The sequence below is a fragment of the Barbus barbus genome (genome assembly GCF_936440315.1).
Source record: "Barbus barbus genome assembly, chromosome: 37".
NCBI lineage: Eukaryota > Metazoa > Chordata > Actinopteri > Cypriniformes > Cyprinidae > Barbus > Barbus barbus.
In genome coordinates, this window is record NC_136715.1 from 19,478,968 (window position 1) to 19,496,452 (window position 17,485).

General features: G+C 41.5%; 1 protein-coding gene across 4 annotated transcripts; it reads left to right on the plus strand.

The window, feature by feature from the left end:
- The first annotated feature begins 7,584 nt into the window (after nt 1–7,584).
- On the plus strand, nt 7,585–16,660 carry LOC306857200 (transcription factor Sp2-like). Of its 4 annotated transcripts, XM_079397001.1 has the most exons (9): nt 7,594–7,630; nt 9,197–9,273; nt 10,292–11,044; nt 12,018–12,041; nt 13,123–13,341; nt 13,486–13,771; nt 13,859–14,045; nt 14,509–14,702; nt 14,790–16,653. In XM_079397001.1, exons 1-9 carry the CDS (start codon nt 7,624–7,626, stop codon nt 14,888–14,890), a joined length of 1,848 nt encoding a protein of 615 aa, XP_079253127.1. In that variant the 5' UTR covers nt 7,594–7,623; the 3' UTR covers nt 14,891–16,653. The 4 variants fall into 4 exon arrangements, with proteins under 4 accessions (XP_079253128.1, XP_079253127.1, XP_079253129.1 ...); XM_079397002.1 differs by lacking the exon at nt 12,018–12,041 and having other exon boundaries at nt 7,585–7,630; nt 14,790–16,660; XM_079397003.1 differs by lacking the exon at nt 12,018–12,041 and having other exon boundaries at nt 7,618–7,648.
- The last annotated feature ends 825 nt before the right edge of the window (nt 16,661–17,485 follow it).

The window sequence follows — 17,485 nt, forward strand, 5'->3', positions numbered from 1 at the left end:
TAAGTGGTGGTATATTTGATGACTTTTTCACAATTATTTATGATTTAAGATTATGATTGCTTGAATTTAAATTGGCCTCGCCACTAGACGTGTCCGTTTTTCCTTGCAGATCACTATATTGAGTTTTTTTAACCATCATGGTGATTCCAAGGTTTTCTTTAAAAGCAGCGTGGTGTTCTGTATTAAGGCAAGGCACTACAGGCAAAAACATTGTTTTTCCATGCACTGGTCAGTTTTGAGATTTTAAGAATTGGCTTTTCATAATGTTATGTTTCAGACCAGTGGAAAGAAAACATCCAAAATATACAAGTTTATTTTTATGCACTTCATCTATTTGTGTCTGTTTATGTCTGATACATATCTTTAAAGGCAGTTTTCTCTCATGCACTGAGCTCCACTTCAGAAGTGCTTACATACAACAAACTTTCCAGTGTTTCCTATTTATATTCTGAAGGTTTTTAGGGAGGAGTTTGTTTATATATCATTTGCCAGCTCATTTTCATTTCTAAAAACATGGTGATTTTTTTTTTCTGGCTATTTTCTGATTTATGGGGTGATAAAAAGATATATCCAAAATCCTCTCTGTAAAAAACAATCTAATATGTGACCCTGGACCCCCAAACCAGTCTTAAGTCTGGGGTATATTTATAGCAATAGCCAAAAATACATTGTATGGGTCAAAATTATTGATTTTGTTTTATGCCAAAAATCATTAGGACATTAAAGATCATGTTCCATGAAGATATTTAGTAAATTTCCCACTGTAAATATATCAAAACTTAAATTTGGATTAGTAATATGCATTGCTAAGAACTTCATTTGGACAACTGTAAAGGCGATTTTCTCAATATTTGGATTTTTTTGCACCTCAGATTCCAGGTTTTCAAATAGTTGTATCTCGGCCAAATATTGTCCAGTCCTAACAAACACCAATGGAAAGCTTATTTAGTCATCTTTCAGACAATGTATAAATCTCTGGTTTTGTGGTTCAGCGTCACATGTGTCATTGTCAACAAAATGAAAGAATTTTGAACCTAGCTTCATCTAATGTTCAGATTTCTGTTGTGGAAATGTATGCAAATTACTTCACATTTAAATATAACTTTTCATAAAAAACTTTTCATTTGTGATTCTAAGTGTATTGAATCAATAATATAATCAACTGGGAAGGTAAGGTGATATCTATTAGTTACATTTTTACCCTTTTTCACTTCTGACTTCGCTACTGTTCAGAGGCTCTTTGCTTACTGCTCTGCGCTTTGCTCCCTGTTTATGTACTTTTCTCAAATTTTTCTAAGATTTTAACTTCAGCAGATCAGCACAGTGCTCAAACAACAAATTTTTGGAAAAAGAGGACTCTTTGCCTCCCACTGCCAGCAGCTTACATTTTGGAGATGGGAAAACACAGCTGTCAACACTATTTATTTATTAGTTTATTTAACAGGGACAATGCAGTATAACATTGCTACAATTTCAAGCAGCCGATGCTCCACATATAGGCTTCAAACATATGAATGAAACAAACAGATGAAGCCACATATACATTCAAATAGACGAGAGAGAAAATGCCTCTAATGGAATCTACTTGCTGCATGAACTGCCAAAGACTTCTACAAAGGATTGCGGTTCTTGAAATAAAGTTACTTGCTGGACCTCCAAAACAGGTGTAACACATAGCAGATCGTCATCATGGACCCCCCTCAGCATACTGCCGGTGAGTCCTGTGAATCTAGTCAATCTCAATCAGTTTATACCAAGCGTAGAGGAACAAGCCGAAACTGATCGACAGACTAATCTATGGCACAAACAGGAAGCGAAACCCAAAGGTACTCGAGACATCAGATTGTCAAGAGTATCTCATATTGCTGCCGTAGCATCCTCTACCCCAGATACAGCTATGACAAGGCTTGCAAACACTGGTATTCTACCACCCCCTATACATCTTGAGAACAGATTTGAAGCATTAATGAATGTGGGTGAGGAATCCCCAAATGTGACTGAACATGGCTCGTATCAGCCAGCACCTAACATTGCTACTACCAGGTGCTCAAGGTCCAGCAGACAGCGGCACTCAGCTCAGAGCGCAGCCGAGCCCAGGACTCTGATAGTGGGCGACTCGACTCCATTATCAGAAACATCATTAGCAAGACTACAACATGCTGCTTTCCACAAGCAACCGTCTCTGATGTGAACAAGGAACTTCGGAACATTCTGATGAAGCACAAGATTGCAAATCGAGTCATCGTTCATGTGGGGAAGAGTGATATTTGGAAGGAGCAGTCAGAAGGATTTCAGTGAACTCTTTGAAACACTTCAAAGACTTGAAGTTCAGTTGTTCATCAGTGGACCACTCCCAGCAAGGGGAACTAACATGTTTTCACGGCTGCTTGGGCTGAATATATGGTTACAAAGAACCTGCAGTATAAAAGGAGTCAACTGTCCAAACTGGATGGCCTCCACTAAAGGACAATATCTATTTCTCCCTCTGTCATCCTTCAGTAGTGTGTGCTAATCCACTTAACCTGAATGGCACACACACACCTGGACAGAATATGAGTGACCACAGGACTTCATATCAGATTCAGAGTCATCATGTGGTTGACGCATCCCACAAGGACATTGATAATGCCCTACAGCCAAAACAAACTCTGCTCATGGATATCCCGGCTGAGCCCTGCCCACAGAGCTCATCACAGACGGACTTCAGTACTCAGCACCCAAGGACAACTTTCTGGAAAACAGCCAGGGAAGCCAGGAAAACATATTACAGCCACCGGAAACACCAGAGCCAGAGCTCCACACACCAGACATATTATCCCTCTCTCCAGCATCTCCACTTCTAAGCTTCTCACAGTAAATCGAGGAACTGGCGTAAGCTGGGACCAAACTCTCCCACTCTTTCGCTGCAAGCCCACAGATATCAACTTAAAAACGACAAGCTCCACAACCACCAAAGCCAGCTCGCCCTTCTCCTCCTGTGAGAGCCTCCGGCCACTGCCACAACACCAGAGCCCAAATCCTCCATCTGCTGTAGGTGAATCAAAAACTGATAACAGCTCTCAGTGATATGTGTCGGGTCCCTGCTATGATAGCAGCAACATTCACAAATGTTTACAGAACAAGCGGGAACCCAGTGTGCCTGTAGCTTTCTCTGTTTTATCACGTGATAGAAAGTCTAAGGCCCTCAAGCCATACGGCTGACCCATCTAATCTGCGGCCTATTATGCATCAAACTAGATTGCTGTAGAGACACAAAGTAATGCCATCAAGTTAGCATTTTTAAACATTTCCTTACTAAAAAATAAATAATTTCTGATCAATGACTTAATAACCACAAACAACCTGGATTTTATATTTCTAAATGAAACATGGCTAGAAGACAGCTGCAGTGCAACAGTCCTCAATGAAACAGCCCCTCCTAACTTTAATTTTATAAGTGTCTGCAGGACTGTTAGGAGAGGTGGAGGCAGAGGTGTAAGAAGTACTCAAAAATTTTACAATCTGGCCAAAATCATACTTGAGTAAAAGTAAAAAAGTACAACTTTAAATTGGTTTCCGACCACATCACAGCACAGAGACAGCACTCAATAAGATAATAAATGATATTCGCTTTAATTCTGATTCTGGCAAAATACCAGTGCTGGTACTACTAGATCTTAGTGCTGCGTTTGACACTGTAGAACATAACATACTTCTAGAGAGACTCGAAAACTGGGTCGGGCTTTCTGGGATATGGTACTCAAATGGTTCAGGTAATACTTAGAAGGGAGAAGTTATTATGTGAGTATAGGAGAGCATAAGTCTAAGTGGACGTCTATGACATGCGGAGTCCCACAAGGCTCAATTCTTGCACCGCTCTTGTTTAGCCTGTATATGCTCCCACTAAGTCAGATAATGAGGAAGAACCAAATTGCCTATCACAGCTGATGATACCCAGATTTACCTAGCCTTATCTCCAAATGACTATAGCCACATTGACTCCCTCTGCCAATGCATTGATGAAATTAACAGTTGGATGTGCCAAAACTTTCTTCAGTTAAACAAGGAGAAAACTGAAGTCATTGCATTTGGAAACAAAGATGAAGTTCTCAAGGTGAATGCATATCTTGACTCTAGGGGTCTGTGACGAGTCGGCTGCCTCCCCCCTGTCCATCATCACCACCCCGTCCCTTATTCGCCGCCCTTCACCAGGCTCCCGACGGGAGTGGGTGTGTGAGAGAGAGGAGGGGCGCTGAAACAGCCAGGGCTGGCGGCGTGTGATGAGGCGCACCTGACGTGAATAGAGCCTCATCACCGCCGCCGTTTAAACTCCGAGCGCGCCTCTCCTCGGGAGACCGGTCTCTTCCCCGTGCATGCACGCTGGTGTCCTCGTGGGTCCAGGAAAGGGAGCGTAGAGGGAACTACCTGCCGCCGCCAGAGACGCGAGCGGCCGGACCCGCAGTCCGGCCGACACTGCACCCGCGATACGGCCGTCGGGCAAGGACGCCGGGCCGTGGAATCCCGTCGAGCACCCGGGGATGAAGGAGTTGGACGAAGCCGCCACAGAAGCCGCCGTCACCCGCGCCCCGGGACCTCCAGACGGGAGCGCGTGCGGCCGCCGGACTCCGTCCCTTACATGGACCCTTCCCTCCTGAACACTGCCCTCCTTCACGAGCCCCGCAGCACAACGAGGACACCAGATCCCTGTTTATTTTGGACACTTTTCCCCCTTTGGACACTTTATATTAAATATTGTTTAATAAAAACCTCTCCGAGGCTTGACGCCACGCCCACTGTGTCTGTCGTTGGCTCCTCCCGCCACAGTGGTGGAGAATGCGGGCAGGCGGAGCCTAGACAGCACAGTTGGGCAACATCTGATGACGTCATCCCCTCTCGCTCGCAAGAAGCCGTAGAGCCCGTACGGGGACGGAGGAAGGACGGGGACAGCCTCCCAGCCACCAATGGGGTAAGTGACATTCTGTCTATTTGTCATCATTACCCCGTGGTTGGTTGAGGCTGTCAACTAAAACCCGCTTTCTCTGTCCCGGCTCCGGCGCGGTGCGAGAGGGAGCGTTGCCCGGAGAGGAATCCCTGCCCCGCCCACTCCGACCGTTGGAGCCTGGTTGAGGAAGGTAGCACTCCTGCGTGGGCGGCGACCCTCGGACGGGGATGTCGCTTGGGGGGGGGAATGTGACGAGTCGGCTGCCTCCCCCCTGTCCATCATCACCACCCCGTCCCTTATTCGCCGCCCTTCACCAGGCTCCCGACGGGAGTGGGTGTGTGAGAGAGAGGAGGGGCGCTGAAACAGCCAGGGCTGGCGGCGTGTGATGAGGCGCACCTGACGTGAATAGAGCCTCATCACCGCCGCCGTTTAAACTCCGAGCGCGCCTCTCCTCGGGAGACCGGTCTCTTCCCCGTGCATGCACGCTGGTGTCCTCGTGGGTCCAGGAAAGGGAGCGTAGAGGGAACTACCTGCCGCCGCCAGAGACGCGAGCGGCCGGACCCGCAGTCCGGCCGACACTGCACCCGCGATACGGCCGTCGGGCAAGGACGCCGGGCCGTGGAATCCCGTCGAGCACCCGGGGATGAAGGAGTTGGACGAAGCCGCCACAGAAGCCGCCGTCACCCGCGCCCCGGGACCTCCAGACGGGAGCGCGTGCGGCCGCCGGACTCCGTCCCTTACATGGACCCTTCCCTCCTGAACACTGCCCTCCTTCACGAGCCCCGCAGCACAACGAGGACACCAGATCCCTGTTTATTTTGGACACTTTTCCCCCTTTGGACACTTTATATTAAATATTGTTTAATAAAAACCTCTCCGAGGCTTGACGCCACGCCCACTGTGTCTGTCGTTGGCTCCTCCCGCCACAGGGTCAAACAACTAAAAATTAAGTAAAGAATCTTGGTGTGATTCTGGAGACAGACCTTAGTTTCAGTAGTCATGTCAAAGCAGTAACTAAATCAGCATACTATCATCTCAAAAACATTGCAAGAATTAGGTATTTTGTTTCCAGTCTTGGAGAAACTTGTTCATGCCTTTATCACCAGCAGGGTGGATTACTGTAATGGTCTCCTCACAGGCCTTCCCAAGAAGACCATTAGACAACTGCAGCTCATCCAGAACGCTGCTGCCAGGATTCTGACTAGAACCAGAAAATCTGAGCATATCCCATCAGTCCTCAGGTCCTTACACTGGCTTCCAGTTACATTTAGGATTGATTTTAAAGAACTTTTACTCATTTATAAATCACTCAATGGCACAGGACCTAAATACATTGCACATATGCTCACTGAATATAAACCTAACAGACCACTCAGATCATTAGGATTGAGTCAGTTAGAAATACCAAGTGTTCACACAAAACAAGGGGAGTCCGCTTTTAGCAATTATGCCGCCTGCAGTTGGAACCAGCTTCCAGAAGAGATCAGATGTGCTAAAACATTAACCACATTTCAACTCATCTGTTTAGCTGTGCATTTATTGAATGAGCACCGTGCTATGTCCGAACTGATTGCACTGTGTTTTATGTATAATCATGTTCTATTCGTAACTGTTTTAAATTCATTTTAAATCAATTTCTAAATATTTTTTGAAAGTTTTTATGTTCCCTGTTTTATTGTTGTGATTATTTTTTCATGATTATTTTACTTCCTTTTATGTAAAGCACTTTGAATTACCATTGTGTATGAAATGTGCTATATAAATAAACTTGCCTTGCCTTGCTTTTTTACCTGGAATGCTTTGCCTTAATACCATGGGATATGACTGTGATAATCATTCAGTATGATTGTATTACTATTTGCTACTGTCATTATGTCATGGTAACACTACAGTCGTTTTTTGTGTGGGACATCATACACAATTAACAAACAAAATGGGGACATTGCATTGTTCTTATATACAGATAGTTCTAAATACTATAAGCAACACCCTAACAGAAAACTTTCTGCATTTGAACAATTTTAAACAAAACCTTTGTATTTATAATTTATTTTCAACTGTGCAAGTCCGAAAAGGAGGTTTTGTCAGATTTAACTCACTTCTGAGTACAAATTTGTCTCCAAAATATGGTTAAGTACGTACACACATATTTTTACATCCCTTGGTTTTATATATTCAGGTAACACTGCCTAAACATTAAACCTAACTAGTATTGGGGTCAAATGGCATATACAAAATGCAAAATGCCATGTTGAACAGTAAAAGATGCACCATATAACAACAACCATATATTCTGCATGCAATAGAAAAGTAACAAAGTCCACGCAGATTGATCGATCGAGATTCTTGTCAATTACTTTTGATTGATATGCTTTACCCATTTCTAACTGGCCTAGCTAAACGTCAGTGAAATTCAAGCCTGTGTATTATTGGTTCGGCTTATTATTTTGACTGCTGCCCAACGCCCGCCTTTCTCCTGAAAGCTCGTCAATCTATTGGCCAAAAATATATCCTTCGTCTGTCATAGAAATACTATCTTATCTCATTGGCCGGAACAAACGTCAATCAGACAAATGCCGTACTGTGATTGGTCAGAACCGCAAGCTCTCGCTGATTGACAGGTAAGCAGATTGGCCAGAGCTCGCGGGTGGGGCGGTATCTCGTGTGGGCTCTTCAAGGCTTCACGGAGAGTGAATGTCGTCATGAGCGGTGGGTAGGAATTATAACGTTGGTGTTTATATTACTATGTTACTTTCTTAAACATTTTCTTGAGCGAATGAACCGATATATATTTTATGTCGTAGCTAGCACACACGAGTTTAAAAAAAACATGCGTAGCACAGCGATTGTACCAAATGCACACTTCCGGAATCACGGTTCTTTTCCGCAGCGAAGAGTTTATCTGGCTAGTTAGCACTTTAGCATGCTAAGCCAGCAGTTTCCTCCTCCATCAGCGCACTCTTGAGTCTGTCTGCCCGCAGACGGAATAACCTTTGAATAGCGCACTGCCTGCTCGCAGGAAGACATAAACGTGTAAACGGCTGGTTAAGACATAATATAACATGAGGTTAAATAGATATTTTAGAGAATTCAGTTAGCATATGTCAACCACTTGCAGGCATCTGACGTTTAGCCCGTTAGCGTTAGCCGCTGGTTTCGGCTTGCAGCTTTAACTAAACTGTATGTTGCTTCTATATAAGCTTAAAAACACCACTTTCTTCTGTAAGTACACAAGCGTTGGTTATTAGCGGATGTGCCCTGATTTTCAGCTTAATTAGCTTGTTATGAGAGCAAGTTGCAAAACCGTTAAATATGAGGGTAGAAAGCTCACTGTGGTGTAAATCCCTTAGACTTGCTATCTTTTTGATCCCGTTCAAATAAATGTGGACAAACGGTTAATTTTGCTAGCTTTGACAGCCAGTTAGCAAGCACCATAACGTCAAGTGTTTATTTGGGTTGGGGTCTGAGATCTTAGTACATTTCACCTTTATTTATATAGTGCTTTTAACAATACAGATTGTGTCAAAGCACTTAACAGTATCAAATTGGAGGATAGAGTGTCAGTAATGTATAAAAATAAGATTAAACACTCAATTTTCAGTTAAAGGCATTTCATTATTTAATTCAGTGATGTCATTGTCTAGCTCAGTTTAGTTTAAATAGTATCTGTGAAATCAAATTGATGATAATCGTTAAAAAATCAAGTGTCCCCAACTGAGCAAGCCAGAGGAGATAGTGCAAGGAACCAAAACTCCCTCTGTGACAACATGCGGGGTCAATGGGGTCAGTGCTGGGTGTTTACCATAGACGTATATAATATACTAGAGCAGCGGCTCTCAGTCCTAGTTCTGACGAAGCCCAGCACTTCAGGACCAGGATTGAGAACATCTTATGGTGTGCTATTAGTGGATTGAGTTTTAAACCCTGTCCCACTGAATCACTCCTCTCCAGGGCTTAGATTATCACAGGTAACGCCTCCTTAGTTACGCTGTCATAACTGAAAGTGCATGCCTTTCTGTTTTGTTTATTTTGCTTTGAACAGAACAATCAGATTATTTGATTTGTTCAGTATGTCCAGTTTCTATGCAAACATTGATCACAATGCTTGTGGTGCTTTGGAAAATAAGGAAACCACAGGCATGCGCAGTCTAGGCACAGAATTCATTTGACTTTAGTTCAAATAAGTCCTTCTGCAATACTTCACTGTCAAGTGGAAATGGATTGATTGGAGAGTTCTGATGTACTTTTGCATTAATAGATTCACCTTTTTCTCAGATCAAAAGGACAGTATGGCCACCACTGTCGCAGTCAGCCCCAGTGAATATCTTCAGCCCTCCACCACCACTTCTCAAGTAAGGGCCCATCTGTCTGTATTTTTAGACTATATTTTAGGGATGCGTTGGCAATAAAATTTTAAACTGATAAGCCAATAATCTTTCATCTAAAGTAGTCACTTGAAATGCTATAGTGAAACTACCATTTCTGGTTATACTCAATTTATGTTTTTATAACTTTCATATTATGACATTCAAATAAAATGTCTCAGAAATATTGAGAAAAATCTTCCATTGTGCTAGCTTTGCTATAGTTAGTGTAGTTCAAATTCTGGTAAATGTTGAAATAACATGGTAACAGTCGAAACGTTCACAAAAACTAAATAGTGAAGATCGTTTATCATTTTTATTGATTTCTTTAGCGTGAGTCAAAACTTGAAATTGAAATGTTTGTGAATTGAATAAAGTTATTTGGCAGATACAATGGGATTCAGTTGAAATGTATTAAATTATGACTGTTTATTAAGCTTACGTAAACATTTGTAATGTGCCATAGATATAGATATTCATTTTGAAATGGATATCCTTCACCAAACTGCAGTAAATGACTTTTGCCCTGCATTACAGTCTGGACAAGCTGACACTAGTTGGCAAAAGTCTAAGCCGGTTTGCACATTTGAGTTGACAGATTTCGCAGAAAAAACATGTAGTGTGTATGATGAGCACAGACACTATTTTTTTAGCCTCAAACTATGAATCCATCCAGTCATCAGAGATTTTCATTTGTCACACATATCCTAGCAACAAGGCACATGATGCCCAGTTTTTCTCTTTAACCATTTACAGGCTCAGGAAGTGTTTTAAAATCTGTCCAGGTTTTAAACGTCATGTAATGTTATTCTGACCTTAAACTGTATATTTGACAGCTGTCCCCAAAAAACGATAGCTGTGCCAGTTTAATGTCTTTTCTTGTACTCTTTCTTCACTATTAAAGAAATACTGCTCTTCTCATGCTTGCGTTCTTACAATTATCAGTTAGTCAAACTCTGCTAAATATTTCCTGCTGCTAATTGTGTATCAACACTCTTTCATGTAGGATTCACAGCCCTCCCCGCTGGCACTTCTGGCGGCTACCTGCAGTAAGATCGGGCCTCCGGCCGCCCAGGCCCCAGTCAGCACGACACTGTCTCAGCCAACCACACGTCGTCTGCACCCTATCAAGCCCGCCCCTATTGCCCCAGCTCCACCAAAAAGCCTTGGATTCCTCTCAGCGAAAGGAAATGTTATCCAGCTGCCCGCGGGACTTGGTTCGTCAGGGGCCAGCCCTATTGTCTTCACTATTCAGAGCCCTTCACGTCCAGCAGGCACATCCACTGCCAACATCCAGTACCAAGTGATTCCTCAGTTCCCGGGGTCTCAGACCATTCAAATGATGCCTCAGGGAGGACAAATCCAGATCATCCCCGGAACCAACCAGGCCATTATCACCTCACCCGTCACGGTTCAGACTGCCACAGCAGCCCCGCCACCTCTGGCCCCGGCCCCCCAGCAGAAGACGATCAAGCCATCTTCTCAAAAGCGGCGGCAGAATAATGCCAGCGTAAATGCTAACGTTGTACGGCTCCCCAGTGGACTCACGCTCCCACTCAACGTTAGTACGAGCGAGGTGGGAGGAGCGCAGGTTGTTACGGAGACTGCTGCTGCTGCTCCAGTGAAGGGCAAGAGGGGGAGGAAGAGACAGGTGGCTATAGCCCCACCCACCCCAACCCCACAACCGGCCTCACCGCCACCTGTAGCTGAACAGGTTGAAGCCTTGCTAATAGAGACCACAGCCGACAACATTATTCAAGTAAGTGTGTTTTTGTAGTTCTGCTTTGGCTTCCTGCTTTAGCTTGAAATTGTGAAATTTTGTCAATTGCTGGTTTCCTGGATGTTGTCTCATCTGACAGATTTCTACATCAAAATGATCTTTGTGGTTTACACTAGGGCTGTGCAATTAAATCGAATTTCGATTATCATGCGCATCTCGTCAGTAAAGCCGGTTCAGTGATTGGGAGTAAATCGCCATCACCTGCTTTCAAATGGAGCGGGAATTACTACACAGAGCCGTACTTCACCGACGAGATAGACAATATCGCGTTCATAATTGCAGACGAATCGCCTTCGATTATGAACACGAAATTGCCTAGCTTGTCAGTGAATTATGATTCCGTGTAGTAATTCCCGCTCCATTTGAAAGCAGGTGATGGCGATTAACTACTGATCAAGAAACTGGTTTTACTGACTAGATGCGCATGATAATCAAATTCGATCAATTGCACAGCCCTAGTTTACACTGTTCTATGTTGGCATGTGTCTCAAGGGAAAATCAAGGGATTTTCAGTTATGTTGTGTTTAGCCCGATTCAGACGGTAATTGTTTCTCATATGGAAGTCTGTTAAAAATACATTTACATATCACCTCTGATAAAACTCATGGATTCGGAAGGCCATTTATTCACAGTGGAGGAGTGAGTTCTGTGATCCTATGAACCCGTCAGTCACATGATTGTCTGCTGTAAATAAAATAAATTTTATTTACAGATTTTTTTCTTATGGTATTTAAAAATACTTATGTAAAATGTATTCTTATTATTCCAAGCATATTTTCTAATCCTATTTTTTATTTGATTAAAATATCCTGTTTAAAAATAGGAAAATAGACATGCTATAGCTTTATACGTGATATATCTGTTTATAATACACATTTTAAAATTGTATTGCATACCTGCTTCTGCCATCATTTCGAATGTTTACGTGCTTTTCTTCTCTTTCTGCTCCCAGTCGCTGTGGTGGAGCAGACATGAAGTATTGTTCTTTTAAATACTTTTCAACATTTCAGAAATAAATACAGTATGTATGCAAATTAAACTGAAGTACAACATTACCGTACGGTGTTCGGGAATGTTTAAAAAGGGTTTAAACACTGAATTTTGAATAGATTTTTTTCTCGTAAACTCAGAGATGTGGATTCGGAACGGCAATTAAATTATCACACGACCTTGGTATTTGCCAAAAAACAGTAGGTAATTCGGCCAGGGATTTGTACGGGGGTAGTGAGAGAAAAACAGCAATAAATGAATTTGGACAGCAATAAAATCACCAACTACCCCCTGAAAATGGTGAAAATCACTTACGTCTCCCTGAGAAACAATTACCGTCCGAATAGGGCTTTTGTTGCGCTGCGCAAAGTTTGCATAAAACCGGTCCTGTTCACCCCAAATTTAAAACACATCAAGAAGTGATATTATGCTAAAATTATGCCATTTAAGATTTTTTGGATCATGACATTATACATGACAGTTAAGTACATTTTCATCCCCAATGCAAAATAATTCCTTCTCAGCATTAATGCAATTAAAAAAAAGTAAAAACAAATGATAAAGTACATATACACCATATTTGTTTTCATGCTGGATTTAAATAAAAATCATTCAAATTCTCCAATAATCATTAATGTCTGTATGTATTTTAGAGTATTTTGTTATTGATTAGTCTACTTATGGACAGCACTTTGGTCCATTCTAATGGCTTTGAAAGTGCTTTATAAATAAAAGTTGAGTTGAGTTGAGTTGATTAATATTTTATTGTATTTAGTATTTTTAATGCTTCAAATTTGAAATTTCAGAATTAAAGTAATACCAATGGTGTAATGGTATTATTTGTTGTCAACAAAAATTCTTAATTATAATTATTAGAATGTAATGATGAGGAACACAATTGAGAATATAAAAAAAAACAATAAATGAAAAAAAAAAAGTTCAGAATTTAGTGGAATTTTTTTTTTTTTTTGAGTGAATTATGAATTTGATCAAATTCACCCCGGATGTATGCAGGCAGCTGTTTTTGTTGATTTGCGTATGTCCCCAATAATGCCTTCCTGTCCCAGGCAGGAAATAATCTCCTGATCGTGCAGAGTCCAGGTGGGAGTCAGCCTGCCGTGGTGCAGCAGGTGCAGTTGGTTCAGCAGAAATCAGATCAGCACGTCGTTCAGATCCCCCCGCAGGCTCTAAAAGTTGTACAGGCCGCCTCTGCCACACTTCCCCCTGTACCACAGAGACAGACAGTCACACCCAGTATGCAGGTGTCCCCCCCAGAACCCACACAGGTACATCAGAAAACCACTTCTTTTTTTTTTCCTCTTTATAATTTAATCAAGTTTAAACTAGGGCAATTAAAATTCCATTGCTTGAGAAATTAAGAAAAATCAACAATTCTATAAAGATGTCATGCATGTGCTCTGCTCTCCCAGGTGCTGATTAAAACAGCCTCAGGTGAATGGCAGGCTGTACAGCTACAGGAGGCAACTGTTACCACGCCAACAACACCCACCAGCACGCCCACACCTGCCATGGTCACTAAAAGGGCTCAAACAGGGACAAGGAAAGAAAGGACTCTCCCTAAGATCGCCCCGGCTGGAGGGGGGCTGATAACACTGAACGCAGCCCAGCTGGCTTCTGCTGCTCAAGCAGTTCAGACCATCAATATTAATGGTGTCCAGGTGCAGGGTGTTCCTGTGACAATCACCAACGCTGGGGGTGAGTGAGTGCTTCATTTCGACGGACATCCAGCTTGTGATGTGATGTTAACATGATCTTGGCTGCATTTTGATTGGTGTCTTTTAGGCCAGCAGCATCTCACAGTGCAGACAGTTCAAGGTGCGGGTCTGCAGCTGGGTGGTATGCAGACACAAACGCAGACCATGCAGGTGGAACAGACACAGACACTCGCACTAGAACTGCAGAGTCAGCCAGGAGAGAAAAAGCGGCGCATGGCCTGCACCTGTCCGAACTGCAAAGACGCAGAAAAGAGGTGGGAAAGCGTTACATATTATGGGTTTGTTTTAATTGGTGTAAGATCTGGGCAATATGGCTAAAACATCACAATTTATTTTTCCCATTTGATATTGATATTTGTGACCGTGGACCACAAAACCAGTCGTCAAGGGTCAATATTTTCGAAATTGAGATTTATAGATCATCTGAAAGCTGAATAAATAAACTTCCAATTGATGTTTGTTAGGATCGGCCAATATTTGGCCGAGATGCAACTAATCATACAAGAATCAAGCCAAACATGAAGATCTGCATGCATACTTTTTTTAGGCTATTCAAAAGTTTCTTATAGATATCTTGGATTTATTTTCTCTGATAAATATCAATTAAAGATTAAATGTAAATGGTGAAGCAGCAAACTGGTTTGGGTTCTGTTCGGTGTAGATTAATGGCTGTCTTTAAATGAAATACTCAATGTAGTTGATTTGTACATGCTGCAGGCCAGGAGAGGTGGGGAAAAGAAAGCACATCTGCCACATAGCAGGCTGTGAAAAGACCTTTCGAAAGACTTCGCTGCTGCGGGCGCATGTCCGACTGCACACAGGAGAGAGACCCTTTGTGTGCAGCTGGGTCTTCTGCGGAAAACGATTCACACGCAGTGACGAGCTGCAACGACACGCCAGGACACACACAGGTATCCAAGCTTTAAATGCACACATGCACTAAATACAAGTGTGATGCATCAGTATTTAAATTCTCCTCCTTTTTTGCCTGTTTTCAGGAGACAAACGCTTTGAGTGCAATAAGTGTCAGAAACGTTTCATGCGGAGTGACCACCTCACAAAGCATTACAAAACACACATCAACACAAAGAGCCTGTGAACGTCATCTTTCACAGGGTTTCAAGAACTTTGAGGGGGATAAGAAAGAAAAATGCTGTTCCCAGGGCTTGTGAGATGTGAGGAAACCGAGGTCAACCTGCTTTCACATGTACGACGTGGCCCTGGAAGATCACCTGTTTTGACCAGCCGTTTCAGATAGTGTAGTGTAAACTACACTCCCGCTGACCTCTACTCGCCCTCATCAACAGAGGAACGCTGGCGTACGTAAACCAACGCGGCACCGTAAAGTGTGGCCCTCAACTGGGACGCCAGTTGTGTGTTGGCTGATTCCTCTGTAATACGGAGCAGAAAAGACGTCTGTCTCGGCACCAAGAGACACTCCAGCCAAAAAAAACGAAACCGCTACTTTTCCCCCTGCACTTACAATTTCTCATGTTTTTGCTTGTTTTAGCTAAACCAAGCCCCTCACATGAAGTGTAGCAGCTAATGGACAGTGTTTCCCGGCTTTTATTGTGTAAATGTTTGTTTTCATAGATACAAACATACATTTGTACATACTATGGCAAATTTGAATACAAAAGCAACGCTTTGGACAAACTCTTTGACCCAGTTAAATTATATTCAGTTGATAAATTTATTATTATTTTTTTTTAAGTCTGCTTTGGAATTTTAAATAGAAGCTTGAAACTTTGTATAACTTTGGTTGGTTGTTTTTAATATTAGTGAAGGTTTGGAATATTTTGGCTTTTACATACTTGTCCATGTTAGACAATCATGTCTTTATATAGAGGAGATAAACTGGAGGGTAAATATCTTTGGACTTGCTACATGTTGAAAGGTTGATCATCATAATAAGGAATAATTTATTTATATATATAAAAAAAAAGCTGGCATTGAATGTATGCAGGTTGTATCTTTATTAAAAGATTGCAAATGTGTCCATTCAAAAAATGTAGATAAAGAAGAACTCATGTTTATGTTCTCGTGTAAAGCAGGATGAAATGTCACACAAAACAGGATGAAAATGTGATTGTTACATTATAACCAATTCAAATGTTTTATTTTATTGAAGGTACTTGTAAGTCCATGCTGATGGATTTTCTGGTTAGCTAAATTCAGTCATTCCATTTAAGTACATCCAAGTTTTTGTCCAAGCTCTCTAAAAGAGGCCTTAAGAAGAAAAAAAATCTGTGCTTATGTATGTTTGTATAGTGTCTGAGTTCACGCTGTTGTATTTGGGTGTAAAATGTAGGATAACTGTTACACAAACATGTATTGGCTATTGTTGCCAAACATGAAAGATGTGGACTGTGTACAGTGTAAATGAGAAGGAAAAAAACAATGTTGTATAGTTTCATTCCTATAACATCTAAGACTAATAGATTACCCTTTTTATTGACTAAAAGTTGCCTTAGTCTGCAGCACCCCATATTTAAATAGATTTGTCTTTTTCCGGGGAACTGCATTTGTAGACCTGCATTATTATTTTTTTTTCTTTAATTATTTTTTGTCTAACTTATAAAGTGTGAAGAAATGCCAATTTATGTGCACTGACCAAATTCAGGGTTTTCACTGAGTGGATAATTCAATTTTTTTGGTTCATGTACCTACATCTGATTTGACCGAATAAAAAGTTCTCTATCTATCCTTGATAAACCCCCACATTTAAAGAGCCCTGGCTTTGAAAATCGGTAGATAACCCTGTGTTTGTATAACTTGTACTGAGGAGCTTAGACCAGAGAACTTGCTATCTTTTTCTACAGTCAGACCACCGCTCCCACTCACCCAATAAAGCATAACACAAAACACTTGAGTGTTTCTGTTTTTCAGTGGAATTAGTGCTTTCACATGACTTATTCTCACATTCAAACCCACACATGTCTTTCTGTCATGACTACATATTAACATCAGGAATAGAGCCTACAGGCCATTTTAGATTTAAGAAATGATTTTACAGTATACAAGTTCTGTTGTGCATCAGCTTGTTTCATATAGCACCCCACTAAAACTTAGGCCACGGCTGTCCCCCTCAGGATAAAAAACTTTATACTTCAAAAATTAATGTTAATTACTTTGTTTTTGGAATTATTTGTAAATGTACTAGCAATTTCTGACTTAACAATTTACATTTTTCTTCAGTGTATACTGATGAGCAAAAAAAAAAAACTCATGGATATTAATATAGATCAATTAAACAATTTCAGTTACATTGATGAATGTCTTTTTCTCGTAAATGTGCCTTATTTTACCTCAATCAAGGCCTCAGCAAGGGAGCCTGAGGATGACTTAAAATAAGCTAAAACAACTGAAAATCAAGATATATAGTTCTTTCATTTTTGGCATTATTTTAGCGTGACGTGTTGTACTGACACTGTACACTTTTTTTTTTTTTGGCATTTCCTTGTTTGTGCCCAACGATCTTTACGCACTTCACAGCAGCTTCCATTTACATTCATTATATATATATATATAATTAAAAAAAAACAGCTTGTACATTCTGTCTAACATCTACTATCTTTTGGGTTTGTATGAAGATAAGTAAAATTATATGAAGAGTATAACATTTTTTTTTTGGCCTGCGTCCCAATGTGCATACTATCCATCCTAAATTCTATGTGATAGTAGTAATTTTCAA

What these genes read in the sequence shown, in the direction of transcription:
- LOC306857200 (XM_079397001.1), top strand. An exon ending in CAGCCGACAACATTATTCAA is followed by an intron (nt 11,045 to 12,017) that starts GTAAGTGTGTTT and finishes TTCTGCTCCCAG; the next exon opens with TCGCTGTGGTGGAGCAGACA. An exon ending in TGTGGTGGAGCAGACATGAA is followed by an intron (nt 12,042 to 13,122) that starts GTATTGTTCTTT and finishes TTCCTGTCCCAG; the next exon opens with GCAGGAAATAATCTCCTGAT.